Below are 24,081 nucleotides of genomic sequence, written 5' to 3' on the forward strand. Positions count from 1 at the left end.
ATTTTTTAAAGCTTTTTTTCTCCTGGTTCTTCTAATGGATAAAATTTCTTAATTCAGTTTTATGGTTGGGGTGTGTGCGTGTGTGTGCGTGTGTGCACGCGCACCCGCCCGCCCGCACATGTCTGCATGAATGCACCACAACATAGGTGTCAAGGCTCTTATTTTTGCAGTGTTCTGGGGTTGGACTCAGGTCCACAGGTCTGCACGGTAGCTCTTTTGCCCACAGAGACAGCCCACCATACACATCTTCCAGTGAGCCTTTTATGTCTCACAGGGAAATATGTCGGGATTTCCCATCAGGATATATATATAAATGTCAAGGTCATTTTAGGGAGAATTGATGAACTTCTAATAAATAGTACCTCTCTCTCTGTCTCTCTCTGTCTCTCTCTCTCTGTCTCTCACCCTCTCTACCTATCATATATCTCTGGAAATTCTAGATTATTTTCTGTTTTATTTTTAGATATTGGCTCTTGTAGCTGGTATACTTTTGATGTTTCCAAATAACTATTTAAAATGTAAATTTTAAATATTTTTCTTTCTCTCTACTAACATGTCTAAGCTCATTAATTACAATAAAGTATTCATAGGTTTTTGTTGTTGAGTAGGGGGAGTTTTCTACTTATACCCATCACAGAATCCACATATGGCGTGTCAGCTGAATTTCTGTCCTTCTCTTTGTTTTGTGCGGATTGGCTCTTTGTGTGCATTCTTTACCTATTTTTAAAACTGATTTATTCGGCCGGGCGGTGGTGGCGCACCCCTTTAATCCCAGCACTTGGGAGGCAGAGGCAGGCGGATCTTTGTCAGTTCGAGACCAGCCTGGTCTACAAGAGCTAGTTCCAGGACAGGCTCCAAAACCAGAGAAACCCTGTCTCCAAACCCCCCCCCCCAAAAAAAAACTGATTTATTGAGTTGCAAGAGTTCTTTATATATTCTAGCTACCGGTTTCCCTTTTAGGTGTTATCACTAAAACTCCCCTTCAGTTCCTTTCACCAGCTCATCTTGATTATGCTATGCTATGCTCTTAATATTTATTCCTGGATTAGGTTATCTAATGATTTACTTAGTTAATCAAGTACCTTATTAGTGACCAATAGGTAGACCTTCCTATTTTGACGCTCTGTTAGCATTTTTATTTCTCTATATATGTCTGTGTGAGTGAATGCCGGATGTCTTTGTAGGGGGGTTGTCTGTGGAGGCTGGAGAGGTCTTTACCTCCCTTGAAGCTGCAGTTACAGGTAACTGTGAGGCGCTCCACATGGGAGCTGGAAAGTCCTCTGCTAGGACTTCCATATGCTCATAGCTACTGAGCCATCTCTCCAGCTACAGCCCTTAATAAGCAAGGGTATAATCATCCCAAGCTTGTTGAGCTAACTCTTACTATCAAGAACCCCAGCTTTTTTTCTTTTACGTATGAATATCCAGCAGTCCCCCGTGTTTAACGGAAAGGTGATCTTTTCCCATTGGACTATTTTGGCACCTTGTTGACTATTGAAGATAAATTGTTTGTCAGTGGGAGGATTTAGTTTATTATATTCTATTATTGGAGGGGCGGAGTAGAAGGTATATTCTTTTGTGTTTGGGTGAAATATTCTGTAGGCTAAATCCATTTGGTTTACAATGTCTGTTAGCTCCAGCATTTCTCTGTTTAGTTTTTGTCCGGATAACCTGCCAGTTGTTGAGAATGGGGCATTGAAGTCTCCTGGTATCAGTATGTGAGGGTCAGTGTGTAGTTTAAGCTGTAGTAGGGTTTCTTGTACAAACTTGGGTGCTCTTGTGTTTGCGGCATTGAAATCTCATCTTGGTGCATCTTTCCTCTGATGAGTATGTGGTGTCCTTCCCTTTCTCTTCTGATCAGTTTTGGTTTGAAGTCTATCTTGTCAGATAATAAAAGAACTACACCAGCTTGCTTCTTGGGTCTGTTTGCCTGGAATATCTTTCCCCAACCTTTTCCTCTGCTGTAATGTCTGTCTTTGGTATTGAGGTTTGTTTCTCGTATGCAGCAGAAGGATGGATTTTGTTTTCCCATTTCTTAGTGTGTGTCTTCTTATTAGGGAATTGAGTCCATGGGTGTTTAGAGTTATCAATGACCAATGATTGTTAGATTTTGTTGTTTTGGTGGTGGTGGTGGTGTGGTTGTGTGCACAGGTGTTCAGGCGTGTGCTTCCCTTCTTTTGGTTTTGCTGGTGTGAGATTATTTATTCCGTATGTCTTCATGTATGTAGTTAACCTCCTTCCTCGGGTTGGAGTTTTCCTTCTGTAGGGTTGGATTTGTAGATATTGTTTAAATATGAATGACTCTGTCATAGAATATCTTGTTTTCTCCATATATGGTGATTAAAGGTTTTGCTGGGCATAGTAATCTGGGCTGGCATCTATGGCCTCTTGGTGTCTGCAAAACATCTATTCAGGACCTTCTGGTTTTTAGTGTCTTGATTGAGAATCGGGTATAATTCTGATAGGTCTGCCTTTATATGTTACTTGATCTTTTTCTCTTGCAGCTGTTAATATTCTTTCTTTGTTCTGCATGTTTAGTGTTTTGATTGTTATGTGGTATGGGGGCCGCTTTCTTATCTGCTCTGATGTGTTTGGTGTTCTATGCTTCTCTATCCTTATAAGCCTGTCCTTCTTTAGGTTAGGAAAGTTTTCTTCTATGATTTCTGTTGAAAGTGGTTAACATTTTCTTTGACCAATGTATCTCTTTCCTCTATCATGTCTTCAATGTCTGAGAATCTCTCTTCCCTGTCTTTTACTCTCTTATGCCGGGAACCAACAAGCGGCTCTCCATACTATGCTCTTGCCTCTGTCGGTCCTGTTTGCCTTCCTGTAATTTTTCATTTCCAGGTTTCCCTCCATTTGTGTTTTCTCTATTGCTTCTATTTCCATTTTCAGGTCTTGAAGAGTTTTATTTGTTTCCTTCTACTGTTTGTGTTTTCTCGACTTCCTTTAGGGGGTTTATTCTTCCAATTGATCTGTTCATTTCCTCTTTAAGGACCTCTATCACCTTCACGTAGTTGGTTTTAAGGTCGATTTCTTGGGCTTCAGTGTGCTGGGATATACATGCCTGCTGGGGTAGGGTGGCTGGGCTCTGTTGGAGACATGTTACCCTGGCTGTTGTTGATTGAGTGCTCTAGGTGTTGATTTCTGGATTTGTTGACTGGGTGGTTTGTTCCTTGGCTTCTGTTTCCCCTGGCGTTTTGGAGCCTGTGGTGGTTGTGTTTCGCCAATTTTTCTTGTCCATTCAGCTGGCGGGTTCACAGAGAATGCCTGCTGGGGTTGAGGGCTGGGCAACTGGGATGAGTTAGGGAAGGAAGGCTGGAGAAGGTCTTTGTAATCCATGGGACACAGGGCCAGAGAGGAAAGGGAGACCTCAGGAGCTGTAGAGTTGGGGATGAGAAGACATTAGACTTGGAACTGGAGTTACGGATGGTTGGCTGTCACTATGTGGTTGCCGGGAATTGAGCCCAGGTCCTCTGGAAAAGAAGCCAGTGCTCTTAACTGCTGAGCCCTCTCTCCAGCCCCTGCCCTATGCACTTTTTTTAAAGTAAAAGTCCCCCCCCCCCGTTTCAATCATATAAATCCATCATATAGTTCTCTAGCATAAACACATGGCAACCCTTCGTGGAAATATGTAGCATCTATGGAACTGTTACATAGAAATTTAAACAGTTGGCTTTGTTTTTTTTTGTTTTGTTTTGTTTTTAATTCTAGACCCTTCCCACATGTATTAAGTTCATGTCCCGTTGTTATTCAACAAGTGGGATTTAATACACAAACTCTGGTAACTTCTTTTTCCTTTCTGGGTCACATTCATATTTGCCTTTTGAGTGTGTACTTCTGCATTTGAACCCATCAGGGATGGTCATGATGGACAGGGTACTCGTGGTGGGATGAGGTGAGGTCGATTCCAGGTAGGCACAGAGCATACAGAGTCTTCTGCTGCGAGGCAGAAGGTGACGGGACAGGGTAGCCTGGCACTGGCAAGGACAGGAGCCAAGGAAGATCTGCAAGTGAGAAGGAGACTTCCCAGGCAGTGAAGGACTGTCCCCTGTCCCCCTTCAGCCACTGAAAGCTGTGTCCTTACAGGTGATCGCCATGATCAAAGGCCTGCAGGTGCTGATGGGCAGGATGGAGAGCGTGTTCAATCACGCCATCAGGCACACTGTCTACGCTGCCCTGCAAGACTTTTCCCAGGTGACCCTCAGAGAGCCGCTGAGACAGGCCATCAAGAAGAAGAAGAACGTCATCCAGAGGTCAGCCTCCCTCATCCTCCCTCACAGCCCCAAGGCCACGGAGGGAGCTGAGGTTCAGACGGAAGGCATGTCTGCTTTCATAAGTAGGCTCAGGACATTTCTCTTCCACTCCTAGCCATGTTTTTGATGAATTGCGTCTACGTAGAATGTGGGATCTAATTAGTGACCTGAACAGCAGTCATCAGTTACCTGCTGAGTATTCAGGGGTTTAGAGACCCAGAGTCAAGAGAATCATCCAGCCACCAGGTGTTCTGGGATATAAGGCCCCACATTCTGCTCTCCCTCTCACAAATATGACATCTTTGCCGGGCGGTGGTAGCACACACCTTTAATCCCAGCACTCGGGAGGCAGAGGCAGGCAGATCTCTGTGAGTTCGAGGCCAGCCTGGTCTACAAGAGCTAGTTCCAGGACAGGCTCCAAAGCCACAGAGAAACCCTGTCTCGAAAAACCAAAAAAAAAAAATCTTTTGGATTATCCTATAAGTCTGGCGAAAAATAACCTAGATATGATAAATCTGAGAGACCATGAAAGTTTTTAATGTAAGTTTATTTTAATTTAAGATATATACATATATGTTGACTTTCAAAAAAAAACGTGTGTAAATGAAACCTACCAGAGTTCAGGAATATATAGTGTTTCACTTTAGAGTTGCCTGAGATAATATGGTTTTTAAAATTAAGAAAATTCTATACTGTGTGTGCATTCTAATTATAAAAGTCTAAAATCTAAGATGCCCCCAAAGTCAGAGCGAGAGAGAGCATGTGCACACAGCTGTAGACCTGCACGTGTGTGTGGTGGTAGGGACTCAACACGGGTCCCTGCATACACTAGGCATACTCTACCTCTGAGTCTTAAATATCCAGAACATTTTCAATGACAATATGATGCCACAATAGAAACCTGCATACTGAATTAGATAATTTTATATCCAAAAATACTTAATATATAAAATGGTCATCTGACTATGTGTGTGATTTATATTTAAAGCAAATTAGTATCCTATTTAGACTTACATCTTATCCCCCAAGAAAATTTACTTATATTCAAATCGTCCCAACCCCAAACAGATGTGAAATCCAAAACCCTTGTTCCAGTCTTTCGGGTAATGATTTTGTTGGAGGCACATTGGATATAGCAGTGCCTGCTCTTGACAAAAGCCAGATCTGTTCCACCAGACACTTTTAAAGGGAGAGTTTCTCTGTGTAGCCCTGGCTGGCCTGAAACTCATGGTGTACACCAGGCTGGCCCTGAACTCAGATCTGCCTGCTTCTGTCTCCCAGGTGCTGTTATCAAATGGTTGCTCCAGCACTGCTCAGCCGTTGAGTTTTATCCAGAACTTTGCACATGACATGACTAGAGTCAACATAAGATATCTCTGGTCCTTGTACCCCACCCTAACAGTAGAGCTTGTTAGCAATTGGGGTTACATTTCCAGGGAGTTGAGACACATATCCTTTCTCCTGAGTTATGTGATGAGTTCAGTTCCTGCTGGTGTGCAGGAGCGATTGTCCACAGCCAGGCAGAACAGCTGCTGTCTGGATGGGCTTTTGAGAGCCTCTGTTCTCCCTGCCCTGACTTGGCTGCCTGGTTCATGTTCATGAAGTTAAACCTTGTTTCCTGGCTTGTTGGTGTAAACTACGTCTTTTGGGACAAGTATCACTTTAAAGAACGCAACCCTTTTTTTGTTGTTGTTTTTAAGTTTCATATGAATAGACTCTTACCGTGTTACGCCAGCCAGAGGCGTCCTCTGTGCGTGGGTGGTCGGGTGACGTGATGCTGTGATTGCAGAGATCCCCGTCTGATGCCTTCATGGGCGGTTTAGTGTTCTGCAGGCCATCAGGAAGACTGTGTGTGACTGGGAGACGGGGCACGAACCCTTCAATGACCCAGCTCTGCGGGGTGAAAAGGACCCTAAGAGTGGCTTTGACATCAAGGTGCCACGGCGTGCTGTAGGACCCTCCAGCACACAGGTTCTCGCCATCTTTGTCCTAGAACGGGGCTGGGGGCTGGGGGCGGGGGTGGCGGTGCAGGTGGGGCGGGACTGACTTAGTGGTGGTGTTGTCTGCGCAGGCAAATCCTGCTCTGCCTGAGGCTTTTCTTCTCTTCTGTACCTTGCCCAAGTGAATTTAAAACCTTGACTCAGACATGCCTGGGGGTATCTGGTTTCTGCATTTCACTGCACAAGTCCTAGGATGCCATTTCTACTTCTGTCTGTGAACTATATGCCTACATTTCCATATTTATATCGTGTTTCCTTTTTGCTTTGTGGAGACCAGGTCTCGCAGCCTAGGCTGGCCTCCAGCTTCTGATCATACCTAACCTCCACCTCCTCAGTGCTGGGGTTATAGGGTGCTCCGCCACACCCACACCACTTCAGTATTTCTACAGAAAAGGGTCTGGCCTTGGCTAGCCCGGGACTCACCGGGCTAACTCAGGGTTAGCGTCCAACTTAGCACTTCTCATGTTTCGGCCTCCCAGAACTGCAGGCATATGCCCGCTTGTCTGTGTTTCTCTCTCGATGTTTAAACGTGTGACTGTAATTTCCGTGTTAAATCTATAAATGGAGTGTTCCTAAAAATGAAATGTCGCCCTCGTATGTCATGGTCTAAAGCTGCCCTTGCTGCCCTTCCTTCCGGTGTATGTAAGCCGTCCTTAAGGGGCTTCTCACTGACTCACTTGGTTCTAGATGCTCCTCTCTGCTTTGGAAACTGTCCCCTCCTGTCACGTCTCTTAGAGGCTTCGTATCTCTATCACTCCTGTAGAAAGGTACCAGCAAGGACATGGCTGGATCTGTGTGTAACCGCTTGCCGGTCAGGAGCAAGGCTCTCGGCCACTCTTGGGGTCCATGTGAGGCACACACCGCCCTCTGCTCTTGCATCCATTTGCCTGTCCCTGTGTCCCCCTACCCCCCCCACCATACCAGACCTGTGCATCGTGTGACTAACGGCTCTCTCCCGCTTCTCCTTCCCCGTCTGTCCGTGTCTAGCTCTTCCTGGTGCGCACTATGGCTGAGTCCTTGAGCTCTGCCGAGCTGCAGAGGCAGCTCAAGTCTCTGGGCATGGAAAGGCTCTTGCATGTGGTAAACGCGTTTCTGAGGCAGTCGTACACCTATCCACCTCTCTTAACCTTTGGTGGTAAGACATCCTTCGTTTTTCTTGTTGATGCTTTTGGCACGGAGGCGAGCTGCTCCTCTACACAGAGTTCGTCCCAGGAAGCGGCGTCTTGGCCCTGCGGAGTCCCAGGCCCTCCGGACAGCCTCTCTCTGGCAGGCTGATTGCGGGCATGGGATTCAGCCAAGGTGTAGTGGAGCAGGTCTTCTTCTGTAGATTTTCTTCCCGTTTGTTGTGACTAATGTACCGTTTATATTTTTTCCCCTACAAATACCTCCTTGGATAACACAGCTTTACATGGTGAGAACCATGCTAGAGTCCCTCATTGCAGACAAAAGTGGTGCCAAGAAAACCTTGAGAAGTAGCCTTGAGGGGCCCACCATATTGGACATAGAAAAGTTCCATCGAGAGTCTTTCTTCTACACACACTTGATAAATTTCAGTGGTAAGAGACAGTGCTGACCAGAGTCCGGCCTGGCATGCTCTAACACTGCTAACACCACCCGGGACGCTTCTGCCTACCTGACCATCTTCCTGCCCATCTCTTCATGCACCCACATGGTACCACGTCCTCACCTTTGTGGTGGTGGCCAGACATCCCTGGAGAGCCCCTGGGTCCCTTGCCATTCCCAGCCTCTGCCATGGCCTCTGTAAGACATGGCCTAAAGTTAGCAGGACAAGGACCACAGGGCTTTGGTTGGCCCTGCCGAGTGAACACAAAATCAGGATGACGAAAACAGGGAGCTGTAATCTCTTCCCTGGATCGAGATCCAGGCATTGACGAGTAGAAGAAATGACCCCTCTGGCCCCCACTGCCCAGATAGCAAGAAGTGCTCGGAGACAGACAAGTGACCATTTTGGTGACACCCCGCCACTTTGACCTGGCACTGGTGGGTGCTTTCTACCCTTTGTGTCTGCCTGTGGCCTCATCACGCCGTTCACGGTCTCCTGCTTAGAGCAGGGGATCTCTGTGCCTTGCCTCGGGGGCTGCAGGCAGTAGAGTAAAGAATAATACTGTTACTGTGAACTCCGAGAACATAACAAATCTTAATTGTTTTAGATCTGTTTCTAGTTTTGTATCGGTTAAACCTCTCCTGAATGTGCATGTTAATCTTACATCCTAGACACTGGTGTTTGTCCTACAGAAAGGGACATACAGGTTGAGTATCCTTCATCTGAAATGGTTAGGACCAGAGATGCTTGTGTCATGACCGATTTGGGGGATGGGACCCGAGTATAAATAGTTTCTTATTTTTTTGCACCTTACGCACACAGTCTGACGATTTGGACAGTCATATACTGCTTGGTCACATGACCTCCAGTTCCCGAGGTTGCATGCAGATGTCATGGTCATTTTAATTGGTCGGCATCTGAGCCAGCTCTGACTGTGACCCCGTTCACTAGACACAGCCATACCTTATCATAGTGTCTGTGTCTACATTTGGATTTCTTCCCACTGCATGAGAAGCGGTATGGGATGTTTCGCTCAGGACACCACGTCGTACCTAAGAATTCTGAGATTTTGGAGCATTTGGGATTTCCGGTTTTCAGATGAGGGATATGAAACCTGGGGTCCTGTTTTCACTTCTCCTTTGCAAAAGGACACCGTCCCCCAATCCTGCCAGGAAGGGTGCCTGAGGTCCCTGATGGCAGGACAACCCTGGCCGCCCTGAAGGTGTAGGGTCCTCACTGTCCTGAAGCCACACTCGTGTTAGTCTTGTGTCTCATATGACGTGTCCGGTGACCCCTTCCTGCTTGCGTCCATGCTGCATGGCTGGGAGCTAAGCATAGAGGAGCCACGTCCTATGTAAAACCCCTCTCATTTCCTCTGGACTACGAGTCATTTTCTGCCCGCGGACGATAACCTGGTGTCGTTTGAACCCCTCAAGAAACACTGCAGCAGTGCTGTGACCTTTCCCAGCTGTGGTTCCGAGAGTTCTTCCTGGAGCTGACCATGGGCAGGCGGATCCAGTTCCCCATTGAGATGTCTATGCCCTGGATTCTGACTGACCACATCCTCGAGACCAAGGAGGCGTCCATGATGGAGTGAGTACCCTTCACGCCATGCGCCTGTATCTGCACGCGTTAACTCAGGATTAGGATGGAAAGAAAAACACTGAACACTGACACCAGTAGACACTTAGACCGTACCATGAGGACGGTGAAGTCATGGAGGCCCTTCATCTGCGTAGTCTTTGTGTATCCTCCATGTAGGAAAAGGTGCCTCGCTTTCTCTGACCCAGTGATGTGCAGTAACCCCTTAAGGTTCAACTTTGTACAGGAATACCATTTGCCGTGAAAAGCGAGAAATCAGTTTCTTTGTGTGGCAGTTAAATTTCCCCCGTTAGGCAGCTGCGAGGGTCACACGTCGCTGGCTGGGGAGTGACTGGTGTTCATCCTCTGCAGGTACGTCCTCTACTCCCTGGATCTGTACAACGACAGCGCCCACTACGCGCTCACCAGGTTCAACAAGCAGTTTCTCTATGACGAAATCGAGGCCGAGGTAAGGGACCCGCAGCCTTAGTGGCTTTTTTTAGGTACCTCTTAAATTTTACTCTTTATCTTGGGGATTCAAAAGCTAAACTCTCTCTAAATGTAGAGTGTGTTAAGCGGTGAAATACGCTTTTCGGTATGAGCCTCTCTGGCTTCACTTTCTCTGATTGTGCATCGGAAGGGTATGCTTTTCCACTATGCAATAAGCCATTTCTGCATCCATATCTGTCGCTTAGCGGGATGCTCCGTTCAATCGATCCACCCCCCACTTTCTTTTAAATTTCATTAGGTTTTTAAAATTTAGAGGCAATAAAATAGTACTACACTGAACTTCCTGGTACACACACTTTTTTATTCACACTGGACTGGTGCATGCTTGTGTGCTCCCCCCCCCCAACACACACACACACACACTCCTCCCCGTAGCCCAGGCTATCCACAGACTCATGACAATCTTTCTGCCTCAGTCTTCTCAGTACTGGGATTACATGCGTAATCCTGACTGTATTGGGTTATTTCTTAAGGGCGCGTGCTCACAGGTGAAATTGTTAGGTTAGCACACACATGCAACTGAGTGGCTGTGTCTCTTTCTTTCGCTTAAGATGTAAGAGGACTTAACCTCCAGAGATCACTTCCTGTATCCGGGCAGCTCCGCCTCCTCCCAAACAACATCTTAGTGTTTCTTCAGGGATGATGTCCTGATGCCCAGGCAATGCGGGATGCATGGACACAGACTCATGCTCCTGGTGCTGTCTGCAGGTCCTGCGCCTCCCTGCCTCTCAGAGCACACACGATCTTTTCATGGTTCTGAAGAATGATGCCATGCCTGTGTTTAAGTGAGGCCTTAGGATCCAGGGTGTTTCTTTGACAGCCTGTGTCGAATACATTCATAAGTGCAATGACTTAGCCATGGCGTGCATTATCTCCCTGAGAGCAGATGGCTTGGGGACTTTTTCCTGTTCCTTTGAATTTGAGAGGACGAGTGTTATGCTCTACTCTGTAAGCTTCTTCTTGTTGGGTTGTTTGTTGTTTGGAGATAGGGTCTTCCATAACTTACACTGCTCTGGAGATCCCTATGTAGCTTCGGCTAGCAGTGAACTTTTATTCTTCCTTGAACTCTGTAAATAAGGCTGGCATAAAACTCAGAGATCTGCCTGCCCCTGCTCTGTGTGCGGGGTTTACAGATGTGCACCACCACTTGCCTGATTTCTTAATCTCCTCCTCCTCCTCCTTCTTTTGTAAGCAGTTTTGTTGGCGTATACACTGCATGTTGAGGTAGTTCCACAAGGATAATTTTCTCAGTGTATCATGTGCTTTGAACATATCCCCCCAACCTTGAACTTCCGATCCTCTTCCTTCAGCTTCGTAGGCGCTATGACAGAAAGGTGCTACCATGTCTGCTTTTCCTCAGTGGTGTTCTAATCTAACTTTTGATGCTGGCATGGTGGTCACCCCAACACACTCTATGTGCCAGGTTAGACAACAAAATCATCAATACTTTTTCTTTTCTAATAAGAGCCTCAACTTGTGTTGAAGCAAGGGTTTGGAGCTAGCTACGGTGCACGTGATGCCTATAGTCCCAGGATCCAGGAACCTGAGCCTTGACGATCAGGGTTAGAATGAGCTACGTAATGAATCAACTGTTGCTGAAAACAACGCAAAATAAGCAAAGGAAAGCAGAAGCGTTTGTTTTTGAGTTGTTATATGATCTTGGTGTCAGGAGTTGAACTCTAACACAGTTTGCTTTTTTGCCAGGTGAATCTATGTTTTGACCAATTTGTTTACAAACTGGCAGACCAGATATTTGCGTATTACAAGGTTATGGCAGGAAGGTAAGTGTGTGACGTGCGGTCCTCGTGAGGAATCCTGATTTGATCCGATAGTCCTGTTGAATAAATCCAGTGTGTGACAGATATCCTCTCCCCTGCACCAGTTTGCTTCTCGACAAACGGTTACGATCGGAATGCAAAAACCAGGGCGCCACGATCCACCTGCCACCGTCCAACCGCTACGAGACGCTGTTGAAGCAGAGACACGTGCAGGTGAGCCATTGACCCTGCCGAAGTGTGTTTTGAAAGCAGTCAGCTTTTTAGAACCAGCTAAACTTTTTTTTTTTTTTTTAAGATTTTTGAGACAGGGTTTCTCCGTAGCTTTTTTGTTCCTGTCCTGGAACTAGCTCTTGTAGACCAGGCTGGCCTCGAACTCAGAGATCCGCCTGCCTCTGCCTCCCACGTGCTGGGATTAAAGGCGTGCGCCACCACCACCCGGCCCAGCTAGACTTTTATAAGCAGCATGGCATATGAATGGTCTAATAAAGTATTAAAGTGTTTTGCTTTGTTTTTCCTCTCCCCTCCCCACTGTGTTGCCCAGGCTAGTCTTGTTGTTGTTGTTGTTGAGATTATGTCTTAATTGCTTTGCTATTGCTATGATAAGAAGCCCAGGCGACGTAGAGAAGAGAACATTTATTTAGGGCTTACAGTTTCAGAGGGTTAGAGTTGATAACCATCATGGTGGGGAACACAGTGTTAGGCATGGCAATGAAGTCACAGCTGAGAGCCACATCGGGAGGCAGAGGCAGGCGGATCTCTCTGAGTTTGAGGCCAGTCTGATCTACAGAGTAAGCTCCAGGACAGCCAAGGCTGCACTGAAGAACCCTGACTTGAGAAAACAAAAACAAAGACAAAAAGATAGGCATGTGTGTGTGTGCATTTGTGTATGTATGTGAGTGTGCTGTGTCTATGTGTGGTGTGTGTGTGTGTATGTGTGTGCGCACACATGTGTGTCTGTGTTTCTTTGTGTAACAGCCCTATCTGCCCCGGAACTTACTCTATAGACCAGACTGACCTTGAACTCACAGGGAGCCATTTGCACACACACAATTTTTTGTATTTTTGTCTTGGGTGTTTTATGGCTGATGTTTATTTGTTTTTTGTTGTTGTTGTTTCTAAGACCTTTGTGCTTACTTTTTAAAAAGAAATATCTCTTCGTATTTGGGAAGGGCATTGTGTGGAGGTCAGAGGACAATCTGCATGAGCCTTTTCCTTTCTATTATTTAGATTCCAGGGATTGAACAAGATGCCAGGTGTGGCCATTGGTGCCTCTCCCTACTGACCCATCCCGCCAGGCTGTGTTTATTCTTTACCGTGATCTCTCTCACCCTCTCTCTTCCTCCAGCTGCTCGGAAGATCCATCGATCTCAATCGTCTGATTACGCAGCGTGTCTCAGCAGCCATGTATAAATCTCTAGAATTGGCAATCGGGCGGTTTGAAAGTGAAGATTTGACATCAGTGGTCGTAAGTACTAGAACTAATTTGTTTTCCTCTCTGTCGATAAAGTTGAGCTAATAGTAGGTCAACAAAAGATGTAGACAACAAAAGATGGGAACTAATTGGCCTTCGACTGTGTCAAGTATCATATCTTAGTATTCGTAATTTATATGAACTTAGAAGGGAATAATCATGACCTTGAATAAATTAGACTTATCAGGGACCAGGACTGAAATCTATAAACTCCTGGATAGATTAAAAGAAAATATTTGAATATATTTTATTATCAAGCATTGTATTAGATGGTTTTGTCCAGTTAGGCGCTAATGTAAACATTTTGGCATATTGAAGATACACTGGCCTAAGTAATAATAATATTCAAAAGGTTAAGTATTGTAAATTCTCTCACCACCTACTGATATATCTGCTTACAATTGCTTTATCAGGGTGTATGTCTACTGTAAATCAAGAAGTGTCTATATAAGCGTATCAGTTGGGAAAACTGACCCAAAGTGGTCAGTACCAGCTGGACTGTGTGCCCGTGGCAGAGACAGGGCCTCGGGCTTAGATGGTCCATTGATAATTAGGAGTGTTAGGTAGTGATTTGTCCAGATTGCCTTTGCCGAAGGTCGGTGGTAGCTTGAGGGCTCTGGTGAATATGTACAGGTGACCACAGAGCAGAAAAGACCAGGGCACAGTGGGTGTGACTGTAGAAGTGGGGGGGTGGGTGTCAAGTTGAGGAGCCATTTCTGGTTTCGGCTCACGTGTTGGTAGCCACCTCAGTGCAACCTTCCATAGGTGAGACGTCCAGGTGGGGATCTCAGACCACAGGCAAATGCCTCCTCCCCGAGTGGCCCGTCTCTGTGCTCACCTCCCATTCCTGTGCTTCCGTACAGGAGCTGGATGGCCTCTTAGAAATCAATCGCATGACACACAAGCTGATGAGCAAGTACCTCACACTGGACAGCTTTGACGCCATGTTCCGGGAAGCCAACCACAACGTGTCTGCGCCTTATGGAAGGATTACCCTCCATGTCTTCTGGGAGCTGAATTACGACTTCTTGCCCAACTACTGCTATAATGGCTCCACCAACCGGTAAGCATGTTTAGCCTCACAGGCTTTTCTTTTTTTTTTTTTTTTTAAGATTATTTATTTATTACATATACAGTATTCTGCCTGCATGAGTACCTGCACCCCAGAAGAGGGCACCAGATCTCATTATGTGATGGTTGTGAGCCACCATGTGGTTGCTGGGAATTGAACTCAGGACCTCTGGAAGAACAGCCAGTGGTCTTAACCGCTGAGCCATCTCTCCACAGCCCTGTCTCCAGATGCATCTACAATAGCCCATCTTCGGCACTGACTTCCATAGATGTCCCCGTATACTCTCTCCCTCCTCCTTCCCTTGTGTTCTGGACTCTCGGGCCCTCCCGTTTCTTCCGTTCCCAGCCTTGGACCAGCACGTGGGCAGATAGTCATGGCTTTGCTTCTGGAAATAGATTGACTGGTGAGAGGCTGGAGCCTGAGGCAGGAGAGCCAAGGCTCCACCCCCATGCTTAGTTGTGAGCGTAGACACAATCTCACGTGCATTGGAAACGGCTGCAGGAACTGCACCACCGCTTCTACGTTTCCCTGACGTCAGCATGCATATGGCAGGCGATTCTGCTTGTCGTGTTTCTGTCCGAAATGCTGTAGGCTGTGAGAGTGTGGGTCAGTTAAATTCCTTCCTTCCCGCTCCATTTCTTTTTCTTTTTTTTTTTTTTTTATTTTTCGAGACAGGGTTTTTCTGTAGCTTTTGGTTCCTGTCCTGGAACTACCTCTTGTAGACCAGGCTGCCCTTGAACTCACAGAGATCCGCCTGCCTCTGCCTCCCGAGTGCTGGGATTAAAGTAGCCAATTTGGTGGTAGAGCGGTTGATAGGAACAGTATTTAATGTCCACGTTGGCCAGCAGAATGGAATTTCCTTAGGACCAGTGTGGTCTCTTTGCCAGCAGACCACCAGCAACAGGGTATGCCCTCAAGATAATGAGTCCCACCATTGGCCCATTTGACTTCTGTGACTGCTGAAGGTGGTTGCTCCCAAGTTTCGCCGCTGTCCAGTAAGAAGATACCACAGTGTCGAGCATCCATTCTAGAATTATCTATGCCCAATGTCAGAAAAAAAATGTGACCTACAATGAAGGGAAAAATTAGTTCATAAAACACAAGCACAGAGATAACAGTGCCAATGTGGTCATAGATATAATACACTGTATTATGTATGCATACTGCATACTAGAATTATAGAATAAACTGAGCAGTGGTGGCTCACACCTTTAATCCCAGCACTCAAGAGGCAGAAGCAGGCAGATCTCTGAGTTGAAGGCCAGAATCATCTCAAGCCAGTTCCAAAACAGCCAGGACTGTTACACAGAGAAAACCTGTCTTGAGAAGAAAAAAAAAAGAAATGCATGTATTATGTGTCATATTTAATGTTTCATTAATGACATTATTTTGAACATTTTAATTTTTTGCTGTTTTTATGCATTCATGTATTTATTTGTGGAGTGTATTTAAGTACATGTGTTTCATGACATGCTCCTGGCGGTCAGAGAAAAGTTTACAGGAATATGTTCTCTCCCCACCAACATGGTCCTGTGGATCAGGTATGGCAGTAAGCATTCTACTCTCTCGTCCATCCCATGTTTTATGGCCAATCTTCATACTAGACAAGCTCAGTTAGGGCCTGCCTGGTCGAAATCTGACCGGCCGCTTATTCTTTGGGAAAGCAAATCAGGCTATAGGTAGACACTGGAAGAAACCTTTTGTAACAAATGATGTATCTCCTGTTGATGTTTGTCCTCCTTCAGTGACTGGAGCTAAGATTTCTCTCTCCTCTGCCCTCTCCTGCCCCGGCTTCATTGCAGACAGGTGGAGGTTGGTGGTATGGGACAGTCCCTACACATGGGATCTATCCCTACGGTGTGAACAGCCGTGCACTCTAGGGAAGGGTGCCTCTTCTGAGCAGCGTCCTGATAGGATGCTCTTCCTAGGACAAATGTGTGCCCTCTGGGGCCTGCAGAGGCTCCCTGTAACACACACAGGTGTACACAAAAACAGAGGCAGCTGAAGGCGTGTAAATATCCGTAGACATGGGCAAGTTGAGTATCGTGTATGCCAGGCGCATTGCTTACTCTTCTCTTGCTGTGGTAAGACACCATGACCAAGGCGACTTCAAGGAAAAAGGTTTTATCGGGTCTTCTAGTTGCAGAGGGTCGAGTTCATCACCATCAGAGTAGGAGAGCGTGCCAGCTGGCAGGCCTGGCAGCGGGAACAGCAAACTGATGACTCACGTCTTGAAGCTTGAGACAGAGCACAGGGGGGATTGTGAGAGACTTCGCATAATCAAAACCCCACCCCCACGATCATACTACCTCAAGCAAGGTTCCTTAAGCCTATCCTAACAGTGCCCTTGACTGAGGACAACAGTGCCTGAGAGCATGTGGGACTTTCCTGATACCTGCATCCATCAGCATAGTGATACACTATCCTTTTGAAAGATACACACAGAAAGTATTTTTCTGCCAGGTGGTGGTGGCGCACACCTTTAACCCCAGCGCGCGAGGCAGACAGATCTCTGTGAGATCGAGGCCAGCCTGGCCTACAAAGCGAGTTCCAGAATAGCCAGTGCTACACAGAGAAACCCTGCTTTGAAATATCAAAAAGCAAAAATAAATTTAAAAGTATTTCTTCTGAATACTCACTGAGAAGATTTTGCAGCCCACAGTTACTAGGGTCTGACAATGGGTAAGAATCTGGCCCTGTCAACTGTGCTCTGTGAAAGCCTTGGCCTTACAGGCTCTTAGTCTCGAGCACACGTGCTTTGTGTGCAAACTATGGAAAAGTTCTCTCTCTCTCTTTTAAGTATTATATAGTATCGTGTGAGTTCTCCAAGTTCGTAGACTTAATTAGCAAACCTGTGTATATATTTTTTTTATATGTATATTTGCCTGTATGTATGTGTTGGGGCCACCTGTGTGCCTAGTTCATCCATGTAAGATCAGAAGAGGGCATTGGGTCCCTTGGAACCGAAATTACAGACAACCATGAGCCACCGTATGTGTGCTGGGAACTGAAGCCAACCCCTGGAAGAGCAGCCGGTGCTCTTGACTGCTGAGCTATCTTACCTCCAGCCCCACGTTTCAACCTTAATTTGAAAATTTCTGCTTGGAAGATGCATTATCAAGATGCAGACCTTTGATTGAATTGTGTAAAAAAATCCTTTAGTTGGCTTCTTAGCTCACGACTAGTGCTCTAAGTACCTGTGATGTCACACCTCACGCTGTCCTCACCCTGTTTCTAGAACGCAGCAAAGCCAAGGATGTGTTTGTTACCGGTTGTCAAGGAGTGCTTTAGACTCAGGATAATAGGAGGCTAGAATCTTTGTGAACCTGAAGACTGTTTATAGGAAGGAGGACAATTGGTGTTCTAGCTCATGAGATTGGGTTTGCTATTATTTATCTGTGGTATTTTAGAGGACTTATATATACTTCGCTCTTGGGGTTTTAATTCACTTAGGACTATCATATTTGATGTTATCGTTTAACTGGGAAAAGATTTTAGGCACATAATCGGAAGCCCTGGAAGCTAAAGAATTGCTATTAAATTTTGTTTTCCTCATTTTCCCTTGTAATCTTTCTCGTTTAGATTTGTTCGGACAGTATTGCCATTTTCTCAGGAATTTCAGCGAGACAAACAGCCCAATGCACAGCCCCAGTATCTGCATGGATCCAAGGTAAGTTATTTCCTGTTTGTGTTACGATAGGCTTCGATTGTCGTGGGGAGCCCCTGACTGAGATCATAAAGGAAGGGTTTGTTTCAGCTTACGATTGTAGTCCCTCATGAAGAGAAGTCAGAACAGTTATCTAGAGGTGGTACTGTCCCCAATGGGCTGGGCTCTCCCTCATCAATCATTAATCCTGAAAATGTCCTTAAACACGCTTCTTAGGTGAGCTTCCTCTTCCCAGGTAACTATCTGTGTCAGGCTGACAAGAAGTTAGCTGAGGCAGGAAGTTATTCCCTTTAATTCTTGAGACCTCTGAATAAACCTAGTGATATTTTAACTGGCTAGCTAGACTTCTGGAGGAAATATAGCTTTTAGATTCCCAGTAGGGACTTTTTCTTTGTATTTCCCTTGTTAGAAGTAGAAAAATCAGAAAGACAAAAGTGAATTATCGCTAACTTAAATTGAATACCTAGCCAGAAAAAGAATTACCTTTAAAGGTAATTGTTTTAACTTAGCATACAAATGGCAGAGTTTGTTCTTGTGTTTCCATACATCTGTGTCATTCGTTACACTTGGTTCTAATTTGTTGTCCTCTGCCTGACTAGTGCCTGCTCACCCCCTCTGTTCCCATGTCACATAGAGTCTAGGACACCCCTCCCCCACCCCACACTGTAAGATCTCATCCTCCAGTTCATGATCTCCTTTCTAGCTGTGTTGGAAATGGGTCTGGGATCCAAGGAAATAAGCATACATTCTAAAGTATTTGGGTAAGGCAAAGTTTTACTTCTTTAGAAGGGTGCCTCGTGCTTGGTCTGGCTGGGTTTTTATTTCTAATGCGCAGGGTCTTGCGTCTCACTCCGAGCGGTTAGAGCACAGCTTCACATTCTTACGTGATTGGCTAATTCAGAGAGCCCTGACTGGTAAATAGAATGCAGTTCTTAGCACCTGGTACCCCTAGAGCACATAGTTTAATCCCAAGAAGTCTGGAGAAATTTTACTTTCCACCAAATGTCTTTTTTAACTTTTTTTTTAGAGTGAAGTTTGGTAGGAAGAGTCCGTTTCCCCCCTCATGACGTAGACACACACAGAGGGAGGAAGAGGGAGATGTAATCCTAACTATGGCATCCATGTGCGAGAAAGTATGGTCATTGTGATTTTAAATTAGTTTTCCAATAATTTACTCGAAATCCTCTGGGTTACACTGGGACCTATTGTAACCTCCCTTTTTAGCTCTAATCTTACTAATTTGTGAATTCTTTTTCTTTAGGTAGTTTGGCTAGGGTTTAGTGAATCTTTGTTTGCCTACTTGCTTTTTCAAAGAACCAACTCTTTGGTTGGTTCTGTATATTTTTTCTTTATCCTCTATTTTCTTGCCTTCTGATTTGGGGGATTGAATTTGTCATTTGTCGCCCGGGTCTTGCGGTTATATTAGATCTTTCTGACTTTAGTGAACGGATTCCCTTTGGTTTACGTTCATGAGTGTTCTGCCTGTGTTTATCTGTATCCACCGTGTGGGTCCTTGATGCCTGTTTAGGCCAGAAGAGAACATCAGATCCCCTCAGTTACAGATGGATGTGAGCCTCGTAGGTGCTGAGAACCAAACTTGGGTCCTCTGCAAGAGCCGTGGTCACTCTTAACCCCTCAGCTGTTGCTCAAGCCCTGAGGTTTTTGACAACTTTGTGTCTGCCTTATTAATTGTTCCTTTTACTAATATGTAAGTGACCTCTGTTATCTCCTCTGACGAATTTTGCTTTAAAGTTCACATTAATAGAACAACTGCACCAGCTTGGTTTAGGTTTACATATGAAGGATTGTTTTCTGTCTTTTTGACTCTGTGTCTTGGCTCGTGAGTGAGAGGTGCTTCTTAAGGCAAATGCGAGTCACATGTAGCTTTCTTACTCCATTTAACCAGTCTATGTTTTTTCTTTGTTAAGTTGAAACCCTTTACATTGAAGATAACTGGAAGGTGTTTCCTGCCTGCTGTGATTTTGTTGGCGAGTTTTGCTGTTGGCTGGATTGTTGTTAGTTCTTTTCTTGCCTGTATGTGTTAGAGGCCTGTGCTTCGCTGTTAGATGTGACCAATTCCTTTCTAGCTCTAGGTCGTTCATCTGTTTTATTTGTGAAATCTGTTCTTTCCTGTGCTTTTGTGACGAGCTGGTCTCTTTCTGCCCTCTGTGTTTAGTGTTCCTCTAAGTACCTCCAGCAGTGCTGGCTTGGCAATGGACCGCCTTACAAGGTGATTTAGTTCTCAGTTTTAAAAGGCAGCTTTGCTGGACGTAGCCGTCTGATTGGGCAGTTATTTTCAGGGCTTGGAACATATCGTTTCTTACCTTTTTTGTTTTTATTTTTGTTTTTGTTTTGTTTTGGAGCCTGTCCTGGAACTCGCTCTGTAGACCAGTCTGGCCTTGAACTTACAGAGATCCACCTGCCTCTGCCTCCTGAGTGCTGGGATTAAAGATACACCACCACTGTGCCCAGCTCATTTTTTACTTTCATGGTTGCTGATGAGAGATGCTGATGGGTTTACCTTTGTGAGTTGGTGTTTTTCATTTATAGCCTTTATTTTGTTTCTTTGTTTTATACCTGCAGTGTCTTGTGTGTGATATGTCAAGGAAAGCTTTTTCTCTGGTCACGTGTTTGTAGTATTCTCAGTGCCTCATGTGCTTAGATGCCTGTTTTTCTTGATTTGATTTAAAAAAAAATCCATTCACTGTTTCATCGAATAGATTCTTCATGCCTTTAGTACTTTTCTCAGCCCTTTCTGTCTGCTAGGTTCTTAGTTGGGGCGTTTGAATCACATTTCAGAGTTCTTAGATGTTGTGGTCATGCTTATTACAATTGCTTTCTAACTTCAATGTTTGAATTGTTTTGTTAGCCTGTGTTCATCCCTGTATTGTTTCTGCTTGATTATCTATTGCTGATGCTGACCTCTGAAGGGTTTTTATTTGTTTTTAGTTTCCAGTGTTCCTATTTTCTTTTCAAAATCTGTTTCCTTGCAGAATTTCCCTTTCTTTGTACTGACTTTTTTTTTTTTTTATCATATCACAGGTTTTCTCTACTGTGTTCATTATATTTTCCTCTATGTTGCTCTTTTTACAACCTAGATTGAATTTATCATTGTCTTTTTTTTCTTGTAACTTATATTTGTATTTAAAAATGTTTTTGTTTTTGCATGTATAACTGTTTGTCTGAATGCATGTATATGTACCACATGCACACCTGCTGTGGAGATCAAAAGAATATGGCAGATTTCCGGGAACTGGAGTTATAGGCAGTATTTATCCCCTTCATCTTTTTTACTAGTAAACTTTTGGAATCTTTATTTGGAATACTATCTGTTTCTGTATCTTTGAATTCGTAGTTGGGGAACTATGGTCTTTTGATTCGCGCAGCCTTGATTTTTCATGTGTCTTGTGTTTATGTGTTATGATTGTTTTATCTCTTGGTTTGGGTATATCTTCTTGTTATAGTTGAGGATCTTCCAGTTTAGCAGCCACTCTTGAAGGTTCAACTCCACGTACTGCCCAGGAGGAACAAAACAACAACATCATCAAACCATAAAGAATAGAGATATGCTTAAAGTCTATTACAGCCCATTAATACCAATGCTTGCAAAACGAAAATGGCAAAACTGCTGTAGAATGTATTATAAAGTCTGAATGCGATAAAAGAGGCAGGAAAAGGAGAATAAATAGAGGAGAAACAGGTTAAATGAGAGGAAAAGAGCAATGTCATAGATGAGATAGAGAAAAGTAATTTTTTTAAAGAAAGTAAAAAACAAGAAAGCATTTGTCAATAATGAGAAATTAAAAAAAAATAAATTAGTTGTATATAAGAACGGAATGAAACTATAAAACCATGGACTGGAGAGATGGGCTAGGGCAGCACTGACTGCTCTTCCAGAGGACCTGGTTCAATTCCCAGTTCATAACTGCTTGTAGCTCTAGTTTCGGTGGATTTGACACCTTCACACAGACGTACATGTAAGAAAACACAAATGCACATGAAATAAAAAGAAATACTCCCTTTTTTTAAAGATTTATTTATTTATTATGTGTACAGTATTCTTGGTATTCTGTCTGCAGGCCAAAAGAGGGCACCAGATCTCATTACAGATGGTTGTGAGCCACCATGTGGTTGCTGGGAATTGAACTCAGGACCTCTGGAAGAGCAGGCAGTGCTCTTAACCACTGAGCCATCTCTCCAGCCCCCAAGAAATACATTAAATAACTATGAAACCATAAGAATGCTTCTTTAAAACTAGTAATAAAAAGCCAAAATGTTATTAATGTAGAAGGAGGTTAAAAAGGGGGAACACTGGACTATAAAATGAAACCAAGGGAGAAAATAGTGTGTGTGTGTATGTGTATATAAACACAGTTCACTGATAATATGAATAGTAAACAATAAAAAGCATCAACATTAAAAAAATACAACAAAGTAAAACTATTACTTAAAGGGTATTGTCTTAGTCATTGTTCTGTTGCTGTGAAGAGATACCATGACCCAGGCAAGTCTTTTAAAGAACATTTAATTGGGGACTTGATTACTGTTTCAGAGGCTTAGTCTGTGATCATCACGACAGGGCACGCAGCAGGTGGGCACGGTGCTAGAGGAGTAGCGAAGAGCTACACCCTGCTTTGTAGGCTGAGAGAGACACTGGGCCTGGCCTGGGCTTTTGAAACCTCACTGCCCACCCCAACAAGGCCACACCTCCTAATCCTTCCCAAATAATGCCACTCCCTCATGACTACACGTCCAGATATGAGCCTGAGCCTCTGGGGGCTGTTCTCACTCAGACCACCACAGACAATAACAAGAAAGACTCATGGGGTTGTTTTAGATAGGACAAAATATTGGTATGACATCTTCCTGGTCCTCAGACATTGGAGAGTGCCAGTTACATGCATGAAGAAAATTACATTGAGAAATTATATTTGTTTAGAATTTGGGGTTGTTGCTTATCTTGGGGAGCAAGGGGGCATGTGCACGGAGATCAGAAGACAGCTCGTGAAAGTCAGTTCCTACTGTCTGCCATTGGATCCTGGGGATCGTCCGAATGAGTTCGCCGGGACTATGTTGAAAGCTTTGTTGTCTCTTCCCCAGGCTCTGAACCTAGCCTACTCCAGCATTTATGGCAGCTACCGGAACTTTGTGGGGCCTCCTCACTTCCAGGTCATCTGCCGGCTGCTTGGCTACCAGGGCATCGCGGTGGTCATGGAAGAGCTGCTGAAGGTTGTCAAGAGCCTGGTGAGTTTCTCTGCAGATGTGCTTTTCCTGTAGCATGGATTTCATGGGTTAGACAAAGCCAACAGGGGCGTCTTGCCATCTGGGCTCAGTCTCTGACAGACAAATACTTCGACTTAGCTCCAAGCATTTTTCCTATCTAAAGAGGATGGTTCTTCTGGATATAGGGCTATGCCGCTGTACTGTCTGCTTCTCACGAGACTGAGGCAGGAGTCACCCCAGCTGTCCGTGAGGATGGATGCTGATGGCTAACACAGCCTTTGTGTCTTGTAGCTGCAAGGCACGATCCTGCAGTACGTGAAGACCCTGATGGAGGTGATGCCCAAGATCTGCCGCCTTCCCCGCCATGAGTACGGCTCTCCTGGTGAGCAAGGGTGCCCGGAGTACCCCACATGAGTACAGCCTTGGAGAGGAGGGAATCAAGTTGGAAGCTACAAGAAGAATCAGATGTGTCTTTCCCGGCAGATAGGGAGAATTTGCCTATTTAGAGTCGAAGAAACAAATACACTTTACGAGTAGGCAGCAGGCAAGTGTTCAGGAAGTGACTTTGGGATTAAAGTTTCCAGTTAAGGAAGCTGAAGGACCCAGCTCGTCAGCCAGCAAGGATTTTGTTTGATATTGTGGTATTGAAATTACTAGGTCCTGTTGATGAGTGTTTCTGTCCCAACCACTCCTGTAGCCTTCAGTCCCAAAGAAATACACAGAGGCTTATATTAATTATAAACTGTTTGGCCTATTAGCTCAGGCTTATTACTAAGTACCTCTTACAACTTAAATTAACCCATAATCCTTGTCTGTGTTTAGCCACGTGGCTTGGTACCTTTTCTCAGTGAGGCATTCTCATCTTGCTTCCTCTGCGTCTGGGTGGCAACTGCAAGGTCCTGTTGCCCTCGTAGCCTCAATGGGGAAAAGCATTCAAAGCGGCCACTGGGCCTGCTCCT

The 24,081-nt window shown here is 44.9% G+C and overlaps 1 protein-coding gene across 1 annotated transcript in view; it reads left to right on the top strand.

The window, feature by feature from the left end:
* Cyfip1 (cytoplasmic FMR1 interacting protein 1) overlaps window positions 1–24,081 on the top strand; it is an 80,573-nt gene that overhangs the window by 48,734 nt on the left and 7,758 nt on the right. The window contains exons 14-26 of the mRNA XM_026784280.1: window positions 4,090–4,256; window positions 6,080–6,227; window positions 7,244–7,435; window positions 7,659–7,812; window positions 9,257–9,413; window positions 9,774–9,870; window positions 11,616–11,692; window positions 11,794–11,902; window positions 13,035–13,154; window positions 14,024–14,223; window positions 17,815–17,902; window positions 23,000–23,143; window positions 23,414–23,504. Coding sequence (XP_026640081.1) covers window positions 4,090–4,256; window positions 6,080–6,227; window positions 7,244–7,435; window positions 7,659–7,812; window positions 9,257–9,413; window positions 9,774–9,870; window positions 11,616–11,692; window positions 11,794–11,902; window positions 13,035–13,154; window positions 14,024–14,223; window positions 17,815–17,902; window positions 23,000–23,143; window positions 23,414–23,504 — 1,744 coding nt within the window. The remainder of the gene's footprint in view (window positions 1–4,089; window positions 4,257–6,079; window positions 6,228–7,243; window positions 7,436–7,658; window positions 7,813–9,256; window positions 9,414–9,773; window positions 9,871–11,615; window positions 11,693–11,793; window positions 11,903–13,034; window positions 13,155–14,023; window positions 14,224–17,814; window positions 17,903–22,999; window positions 23,144–23,413; window positions 23,505–24,081) is intronic.

The sequence above is a fragment of the Microtus ochrogaster genome, chromosome 22 (genome assembly GCF_000317375.1).
Source record: "Microtus ochrogaster isolate Prairie Vole_2 chromosome 22, MicOch1.0, whole genome shotgun sequence".
NCBI classification, from domain to species: Eukaryota; Metazoa; Chordata; class Mammalia; order Rodentia; family Cricetidae; genus Microtus; species Microtus ochrogaster.